The following is a 21,260-nucleotide window of genomic DNA, read 5'->3' on the forward strand; positions in this document are numbered from 1 at the left end:
TTTCTTCAGATCGCACAGCCTCTTCCGCTGCATTCGTGTTTGCTCTTCGCATGAGGCGAGCGTGCAACGAATTTGCGCAAGCGCCCATCTTGCCCTTCAAAATCGCTGATTATAACACGCCGGCTTATCTGATAGCCTGCCGGCTAAATGACTAAAAAGCTAGCACGCGAGTGTCACGAGCCTTTGTTCTTCGTCATCACATCTACAGAGCGCTTCCAGGGCTACATGAGCTGCATAGAAGGTATGAACTATTTTGCCCGTTCTCCCGGCTTGCCACGGCCGATGCAGTGGCGTTGTAGTTAAAGCGACTTCAGCAGCAACTTATAGTGTTTAGCTACGGTTCTCTTTCACTACGCTTAATTTTACGCAAATGGGCTCGTATTTTCTACGCGTTGTTGAAATGCTCTAGTCTAATAACGTGTCGCAAGTTGCACAGAAATATTCAAATCATTTTAAGGTGTAAGCATACCAATAAAATAGTTTCTTACTTTTGTTCAAGAACATTCTTAGAAAGTTTGCTATGTTACACAGCGTAGATTTGTTCAACTTCTCTTTCGACGCGCAAGGCTTTCTTTTGAACCAAAGCGCGAATTATTACTACAACCAATAAGTCGAAAAAAAAAACTGATATGCTGTATGACTACATCTTGACTAACTTTTAAGGACACATTTACTAATCTACTCTAAACTTCTAAATCGGGCATGCTTTTTTGGCTTTCACCATGTGCGCCCGACATTCGGCAACTATAGGAGAAAATCTCCCTTTCGAATGACTGCCGGTTGCTTAGAAAATTTTCTCTATCTTCGCAACTATACGGTTTTGATATAAAATAGAACTTAAAAATTTCGGTCTAGCAAACAAAGCCGAGAACGCTCCTGCAATATCCACCATTTTTCTCTTCTAATTGCATCTTGAAACAGTCCCTTTTGCTTGTCTTTGCTGGCTCTTGTCCTTCGGTTTGATACTCAGAAGCTTGCCCTGTCTCTTCTACTGCTTTCTGCTTTGCTCCTCACAGTATCATAAAACCGTCCAGATGATGCACGGAGGCCCTGAAATATCTACTTTTTACCACTTCTGTGATCATTAAGATAAATAATTGCAACAGGCGCGGCCGTTTCAGCAGCTAAACCTCAAACAAATGGGATATTTGGCAACTCCAACATGTGAACTTGTTGGAAGACGCAGTCGTTAATAAGGAACACCAATCGTGGCACCCACTAGGAAGCTGATGTACATGTCGCTGTTCACAAAGGGTCTTGGAACAAAACAAAATATTTTGAATTTTCAAAAATCGCAAGAACTTGCGAAGCGCCCTCTTGGGTGGGGCGGCACGCACTGATGACCAATCGCGACATAGACCTAAGCAAATATTTCCCGCCAGAACTATCACAGCGGCTTTGGAGCATAACCCGACTATTACGAGGAGCTTTCCTCCGGATCGGGTCTGATCGCAATCTAAAGTGCCCCATGTGACGAAAAAGTGTAGTTAGGCATTTCTAAATGAAGAACAACCAAGAGAGACACGTATTTATTGCTTTATTGAGCAATTTATTTGTAAAGAACCGAATAACGTGCCGTTAGGTTACCTGCAGAACAGTACAATAAAGTGTGCGTGGTCAGCGGGCGGAGCTGCAGGGCATTTTGTTTGGCGACTTGTTTGAATGCCTTCCTGGTCGCATACTACCTTAAACTGCGTAGGAAGATGCGAAAAGGATGCTCTATATTGTAGCATTAGAAGGCGCATAACTGTTTAATTTTGGTACTTTCCCCCGCCACATAAGCGCTGTCATTGTACGTGGTTATATATTGCTTCTTGCGGCTAATTTGGCGTTTCGAGCAGTCAGGGACATGGCTCTGTACACAACTGAGTATCTTAATTGTTGCTGACAATCATTTTCCATTCGTTGCCACATGATAAGGGCTAAAAAAATTCACATCCTAAATGCTTCCTCCAACAAAATTGATTATGTATTTCTTTATTTATTTTGGTTTAGGACTATATAAGTATTGTGTTAAGGCGGATATACAGCAACTTGAAGGCTCTCATATAAAAACACGCGTTCGCTTCTACGGAAGAAGCTACGGTACACCAGAAGTGTATGCAGATTTATGTTTCGTTCTAATTATGTGTATGAGGTATTGCTTTCGCTATAATAACTCGGCTTGTCTTGGGAAAAAGCGTAAACTTACTTTTTTGTATTGGTGCGATGCCTATTTCATAGTATGACAATCATTCATCTGAATATAACACGCATACCGCTACTTCGATATTGCTTACTCCCTAATTTAGGACGTTACCGCCAGTCATTGCCTATATCAGACGTGGTTGCCTCAATAATGGGATTGATTTGGAAGGAATGAACGTAGTTTCGTCTGTTTATTGTCGCGATCTCATAAGTACATATTTGCAAGAATCAGTTTCATTTTACGAAAGTCGGGCTTATACAATGATATGGGGACAACAATGAAAACTAACAGGCCTGAAACCTCTCTGTCGCTGTGTACACTGGAACATCTCCGTCATATTTTTTTTTCCTTTTGTGCTGAGGAACGTACGCCAGGACTCATGAGAAAAATATACGTCTTTCTGAGAATGATGCGCATATTTATTCATACTCTGGACCCTTTTATAATAGGTCCACGTAGCCGTGGTTGAACATTTAATGGGTTTTCAATTTTTCATCCGTCTTGCGGTGGGCATCGCCACTTCTAGGGCGAGTCTGTAGGCTCATTGGTACTGCTGGGCTAACAAACTTCCTTATAAGTACAATATTGCTAGTAGAAAAACAACATAAGCGCAATAAAATCATTCCGAGTAGCAATAATCGTACATTGTAATATTTTTCTGATAACAACGTAGTAACAACTCAGTAATAGAGAAGAGAAAAAAATACACCGCGAGAACTTCCTTAAGGGGAATTATCATGGCGCAAAGCAGTATATATTAGCTCAATCTTCGCGCGTTAGCGAGCTAAACGTTCTTCCTTCTCTACCGTTAGATTGGCGTAGCCGTGCCTATCCCTGGCTAGTACGGCGCGTGACGTTGAAGCGAAGTTCGCCTTTGTTAGTCGAGGCATCTTCGCACTGCGAGGATAGAAGCAGCTGCGGAGAGTACTGAGGCGCGCCTGCTAACAGATCGCTCCACCGATGAGGGCGCGACTCCGAGCCAGGCGCGCGCCATTCGCGCGGCAGCTGCCACTATACGGGGTGTGAAAGCGGCGGAGCTTCGGGCTGCTGCGGGTGGCGTGGCCTTGGCACCCCCAGGATCCTAGCTTCTCCCAATCTGAACAAACCGCAAAATCATCTGAGGTTGCCGAGAAGGGGTGTGCACAGTACGCACTCTGTGTGCATTCCAATTTGGATGGAAGAGAAGATTCGCGTGGCACTGATTTATGGAGTTACCATGCTCGGTGTAATTGAATGCGCTTCGGAGAAATGCATTTCCACCTGATTTTATGCGGGAACTCCAATCCCCATACGTAGAAGGGGTTCAGTGGTTTTGGCGCTGGGCTGCTGAGCACGTGGTCGTGGGTTGGAACGCTGCTGTCGCGGCCGCATTTCTATGAGGATGGACTGCGAAAACACGCGCGCACCTCGCACTGGCTTCTCGGTAAGGACCCCGCCCCCGGTAGTGGAAATTAACGCCGAGTTCATTTCAACGACATGCCTCTTAACGTAATCGTTGTATTGGCACGTAAACTCCTAAATTTGTTTTTACTTGTGTCCTCCTAGAAAGCCGCGAGATCATCCTGAATACCGAGCCCTGCAGGTATTTGAGCTTCTCCATGACGGCTGACGTTCACATCTGTGGCGACTCAGTTTTATGTCGCTGACAGAGACGCTGCTGTTGAGGCGACTCCCTGCCTTGACTGTTGCTTAATCTGCTATTGCACAATCACCACAAGCACCTTCACAAACATTGTAATCTCAGAAAAAGAAAATTTGGCCGTGACGGGGTAATTGCTGACGTATTTTGGGCTGCCACAGCCATTTCTACATCGCTACCTTTCCATGTACACGAGAAAAAATTTCTAATAATTATGCATTGGTTAACTGATTCACTCCTGAAGTCTGCGGAAGGGCCTCGCTAATATTATATTGAAAGGACGGAGCGATTTCTCTTCGGACTCTGCGATGCCTAGAAAATAGAGCATTATTTTTGTTTCAATGAGCACTGGGGTAAAGTCACAGATGATGTTTTTATTATAGAATAATTTATTACTATTTGACGTTGCGACCCAATTGAAATATATATAAAAACTGCATTGTGTGTAATCGTCATAATAGCGCAAGTATCACTAATATTGGGGTGATGTATGTATGTTTCTGCCCCGCCTTGCACTCTGTAGCGTTTCCAAATAGAGTTTGTGTGGCGAAACCAGTTCTTAGTGTACAGTAGGGCTGCGCATACAACACAAATATTGTCCAGAGAAATCGGACCTTTCGACTGGACGAATTATTATACAGATTCGGCGGTACGCACGCGAGATAAAAATGAAAGTTAGCGCTATTCGCCCAAAGCCTTCCCAGAAAGAGTGATTCATGCATGTACTGACGCTAGTCAGCGAATCTTTCCATGAGTAGACATACATCGTCATCGCCTAGCGTGCTGTGCACAACGCGAAACAGCTCCATCGGCAGCGATGCTCATTCATTTTTTCGCCTTCAATTGATTAAACTGTAATAAAAACGAAATTGTCGCAAGCAACGCATTTATTGATCCGTAGAAAGGTTCTTGGATCGATTGCTTAACCTTAGTGAGCTTCCATCCCTTTGAGGAAGTCCATCGCTCATGCGAGTACATTCGCGCAATGAAAATCGCTTAACTTTTGCAGGCACGCTTGCATCAGAAAGCGTCAGAAAACCAAGGTTACCTGGAGAGCTCCGAGGCGACGAAGCAAATGTGTCTTGCGTCTACTGCGATTTGGAAACAGTGCTAGATGGAGATTTGATCACGTAATGAGCTTTTCATGTTATTATTCCTGTTTGCACTTCACCTCAGCACAAGGTGCAACTTGCTGCATCTGCGTGGTTATTTTAAATTGTTTTGAAAGAATACGTATTGGCTTGTTCAATGCAGGATGCCTTCTACAGAACAAAGCAGTGCCGGGACGACGAAAGCGCCACCTCGAGCTTCGCTAGGCGTCGACCAATGCTGGCACGTGGCTGTGATATGCGCTATGACCACGTTTCTCACTAACGCAACAATCAGGTCATCAGGCTTTCTTTACATAGGAATTATGAATGAATTTCAAGTGGGTCGCGGTGAAGCTGCATGGCCAATTTGTCTCATGGGAGCCATGGCCAATATTGCCGGTGAGTTAAGAAACATCTCTAGGCTACAACTGCGAAAAAATCGAAGGAATGGGGAAAACTAGAGCACTGAGAAAGGAAAAATAGGTCAACCCACGAGACGTTCATGTGAACTGTAGCCTTAAGAAAGTAATGATAAGGAAGGCAGCTATGCATGGAAAATTTATATGTTCCTTGCGATTTGCCTTTCCGTTCTAAAGAGAGTCCCACGATTAGAGGCACGTACACAATATATTCACATTGTTAGATTAAAGGCAGCAACACCATGATAAGTCATGTCACCTAACGAAAATATTCGTCCCGGACAAATTTGTTCTACAGTAACTTTTTATGTTTGTTGAAACAACACAGTTATGCCAGTGCATTTTAGTGGCCATTTTTCTTAGGTCATCATCGGCCTGGCTATGCCCACTGAAGGGCAAAGGCCTCTCCCATACGTCTGCAACTACCCCGATCATGGGCTAATTGTGGCCATGTTGTCCCTGCAAACTTCTTAATCTCATCCGCCCACCTAACTTTCTGCCGCCCTCTGCTACGCTTCCCTTCTTTTGGAATCCAGTCCGTAACCCTTAATGACAATCGGTTATCTTTCCTCCGCATTACATGCCCTGCCCATGCCCATTTCTCTTGAGGGATAATTTCAGCCTGCTGTTCATGATCTGAGAATGATCATGAATGATCTCAGAACGCACCCCAGCCCATTCTTCTTCGTCTGATTATTTCAGTCTCATGATCCGGATGCATGGTCACCCCCCTACCTGCCCTAAGTAGATGTATGCCCTTACCACTTCCAGTGCCTCGCTACCTATTGTAAACTGCTGTTTTTTTCCGAGCCTGTTAAACATTATTCAGTTTTCTGCAGATTAATTTTTCGACCCACCCTAGGTAACAATACTCAAATTATAATATTTTCTTTCTTTTACACAAGTGGGCAAAACAGGTCTAGGGTATGTTGCCTGACAGATCCATTTCCCTCGTGTAATTTTCTGTTTGGTACACGGCTATTTGTCAAAACTCAATTCAGTACACTGCAAAACGCACCCATATTGAAATAACGCGAGCTGCAAAGTTATCTGAAAAATTAAGTATGTCAGGGTAAAAGACCACAGAGTTGTGATGGCATATTTGTTTTGATTATGTACAACTACTTCGAGTAGACAAATACTCAGTCATTGGATCTCAATTAGGCACTATTGTAAGGCCTATGAGGTTATATAGCTGTTGGATTACCTATAGTTTTATATGTCAGTCTGTTATTATAGTATTAGCTGAAAATAGGATCTGTAATGTGCTTGTAGAGTTCTTCACCTTTCTGTATGCAACTATGTCATGTACTTACGGGTGATAAGAGCTTTGCCAAGCTGCGATAGAGTGGTTTTTCTTCCAATCTCCTCAGCCATTTGATGTAATACTTGTCTGGCACACTAAAAGAGTAAAAATAACTAAAACGTTTCCTTTCTTTTCGTTCATTACACAGCGAGAGTCTCGATTCCGGCAGCGTTGCCGGGTTGGAAGCACTGTGCATTAAAGCATGCGCGAGTTTGTTGACCAGATGCATTCCGCTAAAAAGTTCACGTACAAGTGACGCCTGCGGCAGAAAGGATGTTGCACATCCACCGCCAATGTTTGTGAATGGTGGCACTGCTTAATCCAGCCAAGGTTAGTTATAGTAGTTAAAATGTATACCCCAGAAGGTGGACCAGAGACTGGCGCCACGGTAGCCCAATTGGTAAGAGCATCATACTGGTAATGCGAGTACGTGGGTTCGTATCCCACCTGCGGTCAGTTTCTTTATTCACATTAATTTCCATTACTTTATTTTTTCTTTCTTTCACTTGATAAATACAAATAATTTCCCTTATTTCGGGTCTTTGCTTCTTGGCTTCCTATGATATGGAAAAGTACCACGGTTCTGGCTCTTCTTTTCATGGTTATATTTATGATTTAGGACTTGGCTTGTGTGTGTATATATGAGGCACCTCTATTCAATCAAACTAAAGCAGCGTGGTGGAATGCAGTGCGAATCATGCTTTGCCATCGCATTCCTGCAGGTCTCGTGGCTGGTCCATTATGCCAGAAGTACACACCGCCGCCCGTTACCTTTGCGGGTAGCATCATTATGTGCTGTGGCATCGTCGCTTCAAGCTTCGCTCCAACCATAACATGGCTTACTGTGACTCAAGGAATTGTGTTTGGTAAGGCTTCTTTAAGATATCTAAGGTCATCATCAGCCTGGTAACGCCCACTGCAGGGTAAAGGCCTTTCCCATAATTCTCCAACTACCCCGGCCATGTACTAATTGTGGCCATGTGGTCCCTGCAAACTTCTTAATCTTATCCGCCCACCTAACTTTCTGCCGCCTCCTGCTACGCTTCCCGTCCCTTCGAATCCAGTCCGCAGCCCTTAATGACGATGGGCAGGACATGTAATCAGGATGAGAGATCCCTCCTCATTACATGTCCTGCCCATTTCTTTTTTCTTGATTTTAACTAAGATGTCATTAACTCGCGTTTGTTCCCTCGCCCAATCTGAATATTTGAATATTGAATAAGTTTGAATATTTGAATATTGTAAACTCACAGGCGCTGTGCTTCTAGATCACTGGAAGGCAATTGTGTGTATAAATCGTAAAACCAATATCCGCAGCGAAGCAAGTGAAGACAAGATCCCACGCGCCCTCCTTCTAACCTTATCGTCCTTCTTTTTTCTTCTTATCACCGCCACTGCGCTAACGACGCACGTACGACGCCTGTGAAACACAGCAACTACGCAAACTAACAGATTCCCGCGAAAGGGAAAGTGTTCCGAAGCGCTTTTGGAAAGTTGGCACGCAGAAAGAAAGAAAAAGGATAATGAAAAAAAAACAAAAAAAAGATACGAGGTGGCATTCGTGCACATGGCGGAAGCGAATAGAAAGAAGCGAGCGTGCGCGTCGTGCATCCAGTAAATGATATATACGAAAGTCGTCGTTTCCACCGCCGCACTGAGCAGCCAGGCGAGTCTGTGGATGACGTTTTTCGGCATTACGCAACCTGGTAAAGCGCTGCAGCTATAGCAGCCCGCTCGTCGAGGGCCGCCTTGTCCGCGACAGATTCGTCGTAGGCATACGTGACGAGAAACTGTGTGGTAAATTGCGCCGGAGAAAAGCGCCGCGGTAGCCCAAACGGTGGAGCATCGCACGTGAAATGCGAAGGTTGTGGGTTCGGTTCCCACCTGCGGCAAGTTGTTTTTTCATCGACTTTTATTTCCATTAATTTATGGCTTCTTTATTTAATTAATTAAGCACAATTAATTTCCCCTGTGTTGTACTTGGTGTCAGTGTTTGTTGGCTTCTTATGATGTGACTAATACAAATCGGGCGCCTCTGTTACCCCCCTTTCTTCTCGTTTATATTGCCGCGACGCCATCTGTGCCCAACCACGCTGACGACGAGGACGACGACCTCGTGTGTGCAAGCGAGCGTGCTATAGAAGAAGAAGCGAACACTGAACGCTTGTTCTAATTGTCAAGGTTAAAATAACGCTCTCCGCTCTTGTCTCAAGTGAGCCGTGACACTGGTGGGCGTGCTGGGTATCGCATCATCGCCTCATGATAGGGACGACTCCTGCGAGTAGCCCTGCGTCCAGCCCTTCAAGACATCATCCCCGCGTCGAGACACCTGTGCACCGTGCAAGCCGCCGCCTGCAAGGTCTGTGCCCGGAATTCGGTCTCTTGCAACGAACTTCGTCAGCGACCTCAATGACTCAGGAAATGGCGATTCCAAGTCCAACACAGGTGACTATCCAAAACAATCTAGTCCCCTCAAGCTTCCACGGTGACACGTACGAAGACGCCGAAGACTGGCTGGACCAGTACGAACGCGTAGCTAAGGTCAATCAGTGGCGTCCGGACCAGAAGCTTTCTAATGTGTACTTCGCTCTTGAAGGTAGCGCAAGGACGTGGTTCCAAAACCGCGAGGCACATTTGGCAACGTGGGACGAATTTTGCCGTCGGCTACTTGACACCTTCGGAAGCACTGATCGCCGAGATAATGCACAACGACTTCTCGAGTTGCGCATTCAGAAGCCCAATGAAAGTGTCTCCATGTTTGCCGAGGACATGTCTCGTTTGTTTCGTCGCGCGGATCCCAACATGCCGGATTCGAAGAAGCTGAGCCATCTCATGCGCGGCGTCAAAGAACAGCTATTCGCTGGTCTCGTGCGTAACCCGCCAACAACGGTGGAAGAATTCATTAAGGAAGCCACAGCAATCGAGCGGGCGCTCCAGCAGCGTTGTCGGCAATACGAACGCCTGACTAACGATGCGCCTGCAGGAGCCGCAGTACTCACAGTGACAGACGAGACCTCGCTGCGTCAACTGATAAGAGACATTGTGCGCGAGGAGATTGCGAAGCAGACTGTGACACCGAAGGAGTTTACTGTTGCTTCGGTCGCTGAAGTTGTTCGCCAAGAAATTCGGCAAGCATTAGCACCTCCTGAGTCGCTCCCTGAACTGAGTCCCGAGCCGCGCTTCGAGCCACGCGCATATAGCTACGCAGACGCTGTCCGTCGCCCGCTTTCTACCATGCCGGTACAGCAGTACCACCAGCGGCCAACTATTGCTGCCTGGACACAGAGGGAGCATTTCAGGCGACCCCAGCCTCGCAGGACCGACGTATGGCGCACTGCTGACCGCCGACCATTGTGTTTTCACTGTGGCGAACCAGGGCACATTTATCGTTTTTGCCCTCATCGCCAGCGTGGCATCCAGGAAATGTCACCTGCCACTCCGCGCCAGTTTCCAGAGAGACATCCACGCTTCGACGACAGCGTCAGTCAGGAACAAGGCAGCTCAGCTGATCTGCGGTCGCGCTCGCCGTCTCCATTACGTTATTCTTCGCCGAACCGTCGCAGCTTCGCCGACGTGGTACGAGGCCGCTCTCCAAGCCCACGGCGGGGAAACTGAAATCAGCGACCTCCGGGGGGAAGGTTGCAAGTCGTCGAACCGCCGAAAATCCCCCATTATTACTGAGAAACGAGCACAGCAACCCGGAGAAAAGGGCCGCCGACGAATTTGTAAGTGCCGACCTACTCTTAACAATTCATGGGCACGACGTCACAGCTTTAGTTGATACTGGTGCAGACTTTTCGATTATGAGTGAGCAGTTGGCAGACCGGCTTAAGAAAGTCAGAATGCAATGGACGGGCCCTTATATTCGAAATGCCGGGGGCCAGGTAATGGTACCTACAGGAAAATGTACTGCACGGCTCCAGATAGGAAATACAGCTTTTGTCGCCACTTTTATGATTTTAAAAGAGTGCTGCAGATCACTCATCCTTGGAATGGACTTCTTGCGGGAGTACGGCGCCGTGGTTAACATACGGGACGGTGAGATAACCTTGTCAACTAGTACAGACACGAGCCAAGACGAAGAGCGCCGACGTACATCGTTACGTGTCGCCGACGACGACGTCTGCATACCACCTCTATCATGCAGTCTTGTCTCCGTAAGTTGCGGAGAACAGTTTGACAAGGACGGTGTAGCCGAACAACTAACTGCACTTCTGTTCCATCAAGGTATTGCCATCGCTCGGGGTATCGTCAGCCTAATCGGCGGTCGCACAGAGGTACTACTGACAAATTTTACGAATGAACGCCGGCACATCAGTAAAGGCACCGCTGTGGCGTACTTTGACGAAATGGACCACGTCCAACACTGCTTTGCTGTACAGCAGGAATCAACCACCGATACGATGCCATCTATGCCCGTCGTCGACGTTGACCCAGGTTTAGCGCCGCAACAGAAACAAGGGCTCAGAGAACTGATTGACCATTTTAAAGACTGCTTCTCTACAACGTCCCGAGTGCGTCAAACACCACTGACGAAACACCGCATCATTACGGAGGAAACAGCAATACCCATCCGACAGCATCCGTATCGCGTGGCTGAGAAAGAGCGTGAAGCAATACAGCAGCAAGTCAAGCAAATGCTGGACGATGATGTTATCCAGCCGTCGAAAAGCCCTTGGGCATCGCCCGTGGTACTCGTTAAGAAGAAGGATGGCAGCCTGCGGTTTTGTATCGACTATCGCAAGCTCAATCGGGTCACGAAAAAAGATGTGTATCCCTTACCACGCATCGACGATTCCCTCGACAGGCTACGGCATGCACGTTACTTCTCATCGATGGACTTAAAAAGTGGATACTGGCAAATAGAGGTCGATGAGCGGGATCGCGAAAAGACTGCGTTTGTGACGCCTGATGGGCTCTATGAATTCAAAGTTCTTCCTTTTGGTTTGTGCTCCGCCCCAGCCACGTTCCAAAGACTAATGGATACTGTTCTCTCAGACCTTAAGTGGAAGACTTGCTTAGTGTACCTAGACGATGTGATTGTTTATTCTGCCACATTTGATGAACATCTCAGTCGGCTACGGTCAGTTCTTCAAGCCATACGGTCCGCTGGGCTTACCTTAAAACCTGAAAAGTGCCACTTTGGCTATCAAGAACTACAGTTCTTGGGCCACATTGTAAGTCACACAGGCGTCAGACCTGATCCTGAGAAAATCGCAGCCGTCGCAAAGTTTTCAAGGCCTACGGACAAGAAGGCAGTCAGACGCTTCCTGGGCCTATGCTCATATTACCGGCGATTTATTGCGGGTTTTGCACGCATCGCCTCACCGCTCACCTGCCTAACCAGAGAAGATGTCACGTTTATGTGGGGCGAGGAACAGGAGGCGGCATTTAACGAGTTGCGGCACCGTCTACAAACTCCGCCTGTTCTTGCCCACTTTGACGTGGATGCGCCGACAATGATCCACACCGACGCCAGCAATGTGTGTCTAGGTGCCGTCCTTGTTCAGCGGCAAGACGGCGCTGAGCGTGTCATCGCTTACGCGAGTAGAACACTGTCACGTGCCGAGTCGAACTACTCCACCACAGAGAAGGAATGCTTGGCTGTCGTATGGGCCATTACCAAGTTCCGCCCGTACATATATGGCCGCCCATTTCAAGTCATAAGTGACCATCATTCTCTCTGTTGGTTGACCAACATGAAAGATCCATCTGCACGTTTGGCACGCTGGAGCCTACGGCTTCAAGAGTACGACATGACAGTGGTCTATAAATCGGGAAGACAGCACTTAGACGCTGACTGCCTGTCCAGATCACCGATCGAGTCGTCAGGCCGAGATGATGACGAATCCGCAGGCTTTTTAGGAGTTGTTGGTGCAGCTACCATCTCTCAACAACAGCAAGATGACCACGAGCTCGCTTCACTAATTGATTTCTTAGAAGGCCGCACCACAAACAAGCCCAGATTGTTCTCAAGGAACTTGTCATCATTCTGCATGCGAAACAGTGTTCTTTTTAAGAGGAACTTCTCTTCAACAGGGAAGAGATATCTACTGGTCATCCCTAAAACTCTCCGCAGTGAAATCTTGCAGGCCTGTCACGATGAAGCTACGTCGGGCCACCTAGGCTACACCAGAACCTTAGCACGGATCAAAGAGAAATACTACTGGCCACGGGTCGCAACACACGTGAAGCACTACGTTCGAACGTGCCTTGACTGTCAGCGACGAAAAGTGCCACCTACGAAACCTGCCGGACTATTACATCCCGTTCAAGTGCCGGAAACACCGTTTGCACAAATTGGGATGGACCTTTTGGGCCCATTCCCAATATCCACTGCAGGAAACAAGTGGATCATAGTTGCGACAGATTACCTTACGCGTTATGCAGAAACCAAAGCACTTCCGAGCAGTACAGCAGCCGAAGCCGCGCAGTTCTTCATCGAAAACGTCGTTCTTAGGCACGGTGCTCCAGCGGTCATCGTAACCGACAGGGGAACCACATTCACGGCTGAACTTTTGCGAACTGTACTCACGCTCAGTGGCACAGCACACAGAAGGACGACAGCTTATCACCCGCAAAGCAATGGACTTATGGAGCGCCTCAACAAGACTCTTGCAGACATGTTGTGCATGTATGTCGATGTGGAACACAAGAACTGGGACCAAATATTACCCTACGTAACGTTTGCTTACAATACGGCTCGACAAGAAACAACAAGAATGACGCCATTCAGTCTCCTCCACGGTCGAGAAGTGACTACAATGCTGGATGCTATGCTTCCTCATGATTCGAGCGATTCCGAGAATGACGCCGCAGATTTTACAGAGCGCGCCGAAGAAGCAAGACAGCTCGCACGCGTTCGCATAACTAGCCAGCAAGACCGTGATGCGCGACGTTACAATCAACGCCATCGATGCGTCGTCTACCAGCCCGGCCAAAGAGTCTGGGTTTGGGCTCCCGTGCGCCGCCGATGCCTCGCGGAGAAACTTCTGCGCCGATACTTCGGACCGTACAAGGTTCTACGACGCCTTAGCGACGTCAACTATGAAGTCATTCCTGCCAGCCAATCCTGCTCGAGGCGCCGTCAGGACCTGCCTGAGACTGTGCACGTGGTGCGCATGAAACCTTATTTGACTGAATGACATGAACACTTGCTGGTGGGCTGGACACCGGGTGCTACCCGCCAAGCATCGGGACGATGCTCCTTCTGAAGGGGGGCAAATGCCGCGACGCCATCTGTGCCCAACCACGCTGACGACGAGGACGACGACCTCGTGTGTGCAAGCGAGCGTGCTATAGAAGAAGAAGCGAACACTGAACGCTTGTTCTAATTGTCAAGGTTAAAATAACGCTCTCCGCTCTTGTCTCAAGTGAGCCGTGACAATATATATATATATATATATATATATATATATTAGTCACATCATAAGAAGCCAACACACACTGACACCAAGAACAACATAGGGGAAATGACTTGTGCTTAATACATGAAATAAAGAAATGATAAATATGATGGACATTAATGTAGATGAAATGACATGACTAATAAAAAATCGGGCCGCTCGGTTAACCCACTTTCTTCTCGTTCATATATATATATATATATATATATATATATATATATATATATATATATATATATATATATAGTGAAAGAAGGGCGCAGGCACACGTACAAAAGCTGAAACAAAGATTTCATTGGGGCGTTTTGGTCTGGATGCATAAATGAAATATATTTGTAGTCTTTCTCACTGCTCTATTGGTAGCACTTCTTAGGCCAAGTCAAACTAAGGTCCAACTGAAGCCGCGTTATGTGCTGCCTAAGAAGACTACTTTCAGAAAATGCCGATTAGAGCACTTTGGCTTCAAAATTTTACGTTGCAAATGCGGCTCAATGCGGGTCAAAAGGCTCTGTAGAAAAAGTTTTCCACAGAAAAGCAGCTAAGACATGGTTATAAAGGAGCATAAAATGCCTTTTAAAGCGCACAGGATGAAGCCCAGGTAAGTTAGTACATGGCGCCCGTCGTTCACGTTCTGGCTTGGCCTCCGAACTGGTGGCACGAGTCTCCATAGTGCATAACGGATTCTTTTCATTGCCTCCAAACAATAGGCGATAAATCCTACTCTGTCTAGAACTACATGTCCATGGTTACAGGGAAATCCCACAAAATACGCTGTGATAATAGCCAACATTCTTGTAGGTATAATTCCGCAATGTAAGATAGGACCACTGTCAGCCATATAATCCTTTTGAAATTCGGTACTATGTTACCGAGACGCTGTGTTACCTACCGTTCTAGTGGCGTGTAACTCTAAGCAGAGTGATATGTGAAGTGTTGTAAAGAGGATATTGGTTTTACTTTTTCTTTAGTGCACTATGGAAGATTACTCTATATTTTAGCGCGCAATCTACCTTGTTTAAAATTTTCAAATGTTGTTTTCTCCTTTCTCTGTTTTCTCTTTGTGTTCAAGGTGTAGGATCTGGCCTTGTCCTCATGACACTCCCTTTATACATCAACCAACACTTCGAGAAGTACCGCGGATTCGCCCTAGGCATTACGTACGCAGGATCCACAAGCTCCGCCTTTGTCTTTCCGAGGCTGCTGCTCTACCTCGAGGAGACTTACAATTTCCGCAGTAGCGTTATGATTTTCGGTGCCATTGTCAGTAATGTCACCGCCGCTAGCCTCCTGCTGAAAGAGCCATCGTGGATACGGCGACAGCGAGTGGAAGACGCTTTGGCGTTGAAGCGTGCCAAAGATATCTATACCATTGAGAAAGAGGTCACGAAAGCGGCACTGAATAGCACGTCATTTGTTGAAACTTCTGGTGTGAAGAATGTGAGGAACACACATAGTGATGAAAAAAACCCGCTGAATCCCTGGAGCATCCGGCACGGACTCACCGTACTGGAGAATCCCATGTTTTATGCTGTGATGCTGACGTACATTGTGTTTGGTTACAACTTCGACGTCTTCATGGCCACTATCGTGGACTTTGCCATCGACAAGGGCACAGCTTTGGAGGCTGCCGTGGGCCTCATACCGTTGTTCTCAATGACTGATACGCTTGGACGCCTGTTCATTCCTTTGCTGGTGGACAGAGGGCATGTGACGCGTAGTTGCCTGGCAACAGTGACTTACCTGTGGATGTCTTTCGTGCTCTTCGGGTTTCCTCTCGTGAGCACTTACTATGAGATTCTGGCCGCCTGCATGTGCCTCTCCATGGCCATCGGTTGCAGTGTCACTATGTACCCAGCCCTCATGGCTGACTACATGGGCCTTCAGCGGCTACCGATTAGCTACGGTATCGTTGGCACTGTGGCTGGCCCCCTGTTCTTACTTAAACCCTTATTTATTGGTAAGTATATTCTTCCACAAACTTCTTCTGCGGTGTATTTCTTATACAACATTACATAAGTGTCTGCTGCTATGCATCAACTTACAAAGTGAACATATTGGGAACATAAGGGCAATCACCGTAGAGGCAAGTCAAACATTGATAAAAAGAGCGGTTTATTTTTTGTGTTTGTTTGATGAGTTCGTCTAATGGTTTTTTTTTTGTCTACTGCAAAGCGCCCAGTAGAAGCCGTGTCTCCGCATTTTTATGGTTCTTTATTGAATGATTCCATATCCCAATAGCGCTCATGAAAAAAAAAGAAATTCAAAATGGTCTAAGCTTTTCAACAGACCCCTTTATTCTAAAAGTGTACACAAAAAAAGTTATAGCAGCAGTTAGACAAGAAAAATATACTTTCGAGCACTGAATAAAACAGCAGGGCTACGATCAAAGCTAAAGTGTAACTAAAAGCGATCAAGCAAGTAACAAAAAGGCACTATGTGTTCGCAATTAGCTATTTTTCAGAAGCCTTTCGCAATCACAAGGGAACGAATTCACGATAACGAGTTCAATTGTAAAGAGACGGAGGAGCAACGCTATTAAAACATATTTTGAGATGAAAGAAGAAGCGTACATGTTATGATGAAAACAAATAGGTGAGCTATAAAAAAAGATTGCTTAGCTGCTCCATGATAAGGACGGTGATTCCACGAGAGATCAACACGGTTCGGAAAATTCGTATTTTAGATTTTATTGAATATTTTGTATTTTATGCGCATATTACTCATTAGCGCGAAAGTGGACGTGGCTTCTTTGCCAAATGAATATTTTAGGAGGAAAAACATAGCGAACTTCTTCAGCGTGGAGGCGCCCATTTCGTGCACAAGGCATTCTCGCAAATTCACAACAATATGAAATTCAATATATTAAAGCTAGAAAGAATACATTTTTGTATGTAAAACGTAGACTTAAAGAAGTGTCAGCTAGCACTCTTTGAGGCTTCTGTGCAAAAATGATTGTTTTTGAATAACTGCTTAATTTCCTACAATTTTCAAAAGTTGCTTTATTTACGATTTTTATTGAATACACCAATCCATGTAGCCTGTTGAAATTTCATGGACTGTGAGACTTTTAACCTATTAAACAATTGTGCTGAATACTGTTGCTGTATCACAGATTACCATATTGACAATTCACCTCAGATGTGAAGTTTTGATGAAAATGAACGCTATTTAAATATAGAATAAAAAACCATCGTAATTTCTTCTTAAAGTCTATTAGACAGCTGTTCACAGAAACTTTAAAAAGAATATTAAAAACATTGCATTATTTTGATTGTAATCACAACATAGGTGGTAGAAGCGAGAGCTTCGCCAGAATGCAGCAAGGTGCTAAGAAAAAGGGACATCGGGGTAAGAAGAACGCGCCTAAGGCTCTCACTCGGCTTAGCTTGTCCACGATAGCGGCCTTTTCGTCAATGTGCAAGATTATTATCCGTGCCGCTCTCCGCTGCGCTTCGTCCCCTAGTTTGGGGCAATGATGAAATGAAGAATTGCTGTCTTTCCACTGCTGTGGTACGCATAATGGTAGACAGCAAAATTATTTCGACATCGTTTTTTTTTTCGGGGCGTTTTTTGTGTGGCGGCATCGCGTCGATTTGATCACTAGTATTTTGTGAACTTGCTACAGAAACTATATTAGCTGCTTCCCGTCGCTGCCGTTAGGGGGACGAGCATTTATTTGGAGTAGCGAGTAAAATGCAGCATCCTCGGCTATGCAATGCAGCAGCCTCGTCATTGTGCTCATTTAAGCAGGCCAAGCCAGGTCGATTAATTCCTGATAATGCTGTAAGTGTTCCAACGGTAAATACCGCAGTGCGGTCCCGCGCGCACATCGTGCGAATTACAAGTGTTTGTTACGTATGCCATGAGGATATAATTAGAAAATATGGCGAACCTAAATGCCTAAATACAAATTTGAAAAGAGACAAAATGTGAAGGGCTGCTGATGAAGCAGGGAAGTAGCCACACCAGGTCGTTTTATTTATTTTATTTGTAATATACCTATAGAGTTTAGGAGGACTGTAACGTGCAAAAGATTATGCACATCCCTCGCACTTTTTAATTCAGGTAAGCGAGGCATTCTGCGGCGTTTGCATTAATTGACATTTGGAGATGATGTTGATGACATAAGGAAGCCGCGAGGTGATTTTAAATGTTACCTCGCGTAGACCACTATGGTTTGTCTACGTGTAATGCACAAAACTCACATCCAGACGGGCTTGCTCGTGGCGTTGTCGTGCGCCGTTGTGGGTTGCCTACGACAAGTTTGGCACTGCCATTGCCTCACACAGCACCTCGGATCTGTGTGTAAGTGTTCATTTGCATGCGTATTGTTGACTTGAAGTTGCGTTGCTTTTTTATGTGGCTTTGCGTGTGCACGCCGCCGGTTAGTTGTCCGCATGGACCAACTTGCACTGTGTTTATCTTTCAGAAACAGCGGAAACGGGCTGTGCCGTATCTCTATTTAAAATTTTTTTCCCAGTTCGTCCGCCACATTAGCCATCTCTGCTACTAGCTTTTCCTTTGTGGTGTGACCCAAAGCAAGCTATGTTTTCTGACGGAGCGATTACCTTCGTCGAGATACTCTCATGTATACGAGGTACCACGAGCGAAGAGTTACAATATAGTGAAACAGGTTTTTAATACGAAAGTTAAGATTACCACTATAGAAGCAAATAGCTAGACGGCAATAGATGCAGTAAAACCTGAATCAATCAAGCGCATCAGTGACCGTTTGTCAGCGCCCCGTTTCAACAGAGCTGCAAATACATCGCCACCATCTTCGTGCACAGAGGAGGAGTGTGCGTTCGCAACGATTAACATGTTCAGCGGGAACGCATGCAGAGGAGATTTATTCGTAACGTAAGGAGGTGAGAAAATGTTGTACAAGGAAAAGTCCGTGAAGCCATCCAAGATATGGCTTAACTATTAGTGATGTTTTCTTTTCTTTTCGTCAGCCAAGTAGCAAGCCATCAATTAAACTTTACTTCCAGAGAAGTTTCACTTAACAAGATAAAACGCTGTTGTATAAGCTTCCCAGCATTCGGGACAGCAATGCTGCCCACGGTTAATCCTCTAACTCGAAGTGGCCGCTGATGAAGGTTTTGCGGTGAGGTTCGCGCCGTAGTTCCTCCTCTGGGAATGGAACTATGCGCGTGCTTACTTTATTAGTTTTCTTTCCCTCTGCGCGTCGCAACAGGCATCGTCAGACAAAAGTCGCTTGATCTCGTAACTGTGGGATCTTTTTTTTTTTTATCCGTCCGACATCTGCGGGACTAGCTACTTTTGCAATTGTGTCAACGGATAGGAACGCCGCGCTGCGCTGACGCTAAGGTTCGGCATATTATCGCCGGGCATTTGCGCGATAGAGCACAGAAAATGATGGCGTGCCAATTTCCTTTCATGCCACAATCCATGAAATAAGTTGATTGCTGTTGCCATTCAGAGAGGAATCCCTACACATAATGTCGGACCTCTTCGGAGCTTGGTTTAGCGCAGGCAAGTAGTACGCGTTTTGACAGGTTGAAAACGGAGAGTTGACTCGCTTTATTCCACAGTAAAAGCAAGTTTGCTGAGTGGCTGTGGTGGCACTCCTGTCGGGCAGCAACCTCACTTCGATGAAAGAGATGGAGGCAGCCAAGCAGAATAAAACAAAGTGATTGAATATTTCTTTGCTAATTGGTAGTGGCAGAGCTATAGTGTTGTGTACTTCAAGCCTCCAATGCCTCCATTTATCCTTTATAATTGGGCCTTTGAAACATAAAAAAATGTCACATATTAAGTTCGCTGAATGAGCGCGCTTCTCACTGTCCATTGCAGCAGCTAAAATTCGGACTCTTGGTGCATTCGTTTGCAAAACTATTGAGCGAAATATCCAGTATAGATAATCTGTAGGCTTTCTCGGATGTTTTGTAATAAAGCGGCAGAAAGGGTGGCCAATTCGGGCCTCTAACTAAAGCAAAATGCAGAGAGTAAGCCCTGTTTTCTTCATGCAGGCTATTTTCGAGACCACGTTGGTTGCTACAGCAATATGTACCGGTTTTTGTCCGGAGGCGTTTTCTTGTTGGGCCTGGTTTGGCTAGCCGTGTTCCTACGCGAGCGGCGCAAACGGAAGGAATGGCAGCCGCAGCCCATCGGAGCCACCGATGCCATCATCGTCGCTGGCCACGCAATTTACTGCAACCCAGGTTTCGCAGGCGCCGCCCACGGTCCCAGCGCTGGCTGTTGTACCGCGGACGGCGTGAAGAAATTCGATCTAGAATGTGGAAAAGCCTGTAAATAAAGTTCCCCAAAATAATTCATCCTGTCTGAATTACAGGCGTTCGCAAATCTGAGATTATGACGACCAGATCACTCGATTCCAAAGCATCGTTATGATGGCGTTTACTTATATTGGCTCCTCGTTGTCCAGGTAAAACATATTTAGATTTGCAATATATCCTGCTCGGCCTAGGCTTCATTTCTGCGGTTAGAGTCAAGTGGTGACGGGGGATTGTGTGCATACATATTCTGTCTCGGGATACTGAGCTTAAAGGGCCCCTCACCAGGTCTGGCCATTTTGAGCTGACAGGCGCAGAGCATACATTGCGTGATAATGATCATCTCTGCAAAGTATTACATCGCTACCCGCCGCAGAAAGATTCGAAATTTAAAACCGAACGCCGTTTTTTCTTCTCCTCGCGGCCGCCGCTCTCCAAGCCGGAGGATGACGTACTCGCGTCCCTGCGGCTACGTACTCGAGTCCGCAGTGTGATCTCGCTCGTGGTCACACGTGACTTCAAGAATTATTCAAGGCACCATCTGGTCTTTGTGTGTTCTGTTGCTTGAATTGGCGAATTAAAGTTTACAGAAATAATAAAAGGCACAAATGGAATGCCTGCGTCTTTTTTGCTTTATTCGCACCGGTGCACGGGAGATGTACTTCCGCTTCATCTGCCTGTTCTCACGGCCGTGCGGTCACGTGCGAAAGTACCGCAAATATGGCATTTTCTACCGTGTTCCAGCGCGTTATCATGCTCCGCGATCCGTTTGTTCTGCCTCAGTATTTGTGTACACTGAATTATGCTGCTAGCCGTGTGTCCATGTGCACAGCGCTAAAAATCGTGCGCTGCGCGAAACGATAACAGCTCGCGCACACTGCCGCCAGCAAAAATGTGCATCGCCGAAAAAAAAAGTGAGGGGAAAAAAAAGTGTAGGCGTGGCCCGTGACGTGT

At 46.2% G+C, this 21,260-nt stretch overlaps 2 protein-coding genes across 2 annotated transcripts in view; one reads left to right on the forward strand and one right to left on the reverse strand.

Annotated features, from left to right (window-relative positions):
- The window catches only part of LOC135901885 (monocarboxylate transporter 13-like), a 92,181-nt gene extending 76,301 nt beyond the window's left edge, over positions 1-15,880 (reverse strand). Inside the window, exon 1 of the mRNA XM_070533607.1 lies at positions 15,790-15,880. The gene's annotated coding sequence lies outside the window, so the exon portion shown is untranslated. The remainder of the gene's footprint in view (positions 1-15,789) is intronic.
- On the forward strand, positions 166-20,834 carry LOC135901887 (monocarboxylate transporter 9-like). Its single transcript, XM_065431714.1, has 5 exons — positions 166-241; positions 5,082-5,317; positions 7,366-7,509; positions 15,119-16,006; positions 20,043-20,834. Exons 2-5 carry the CDS (start codon positions 5,083-5,085, stop codon positions 20,327-20,329), a joined length of 1,554 nt encoding a protein of 517 aa, XP_065287786.1. The 5' UTR covers positions 166-241; position 5,082; the 3' UTR covers positions 20,330-20,834.
- The last annotated feature ends 426 nt before the right edge of the window (positions 20,835-21,260 follow it).

This window comes from Dermacentor albipictus, chromosome 2 (assembly GCF_038994185.2).
Source record: "Dermacentor albipictus isolate Rhodes 1998 colony chromosome 2, USDA_Dalb.pri_finalv2, whole genome shotgun sequence".
In the NCBI taxonomy this organism is placed as follows: Eukaryota; Metazoa; Arthropoda; class Arachnida; order Ixodida; family Ixodidae; genus Dermacentor; species Dermacentor albipictus.

Excerpts from the sequence above, each read along its gene's own strand:
- LOC135901887 (XM_065431714.1), top strand. The coding sequence starts at position 5,083 with ATGCCTTCTACAGAACAAAGCAGTGCCGGGACGACGAAAGCGCCACCT. Across the intron at positions 5,318-7,365 it reads AGCCATGGCCAATATTGCCG|GTCTCGTGGCTGGTCCATTA; the intron begins GTGAGTTAAGAA and ends GCATTCCTGCAG. Across the intron at positions 16,007-20,042 it reads ACTTAAACCCTTATTTATTG|GCTATTTTCGAGACCACGTT; the intron begins GTAAGTATATTC and ends TTCTTCATGCAG.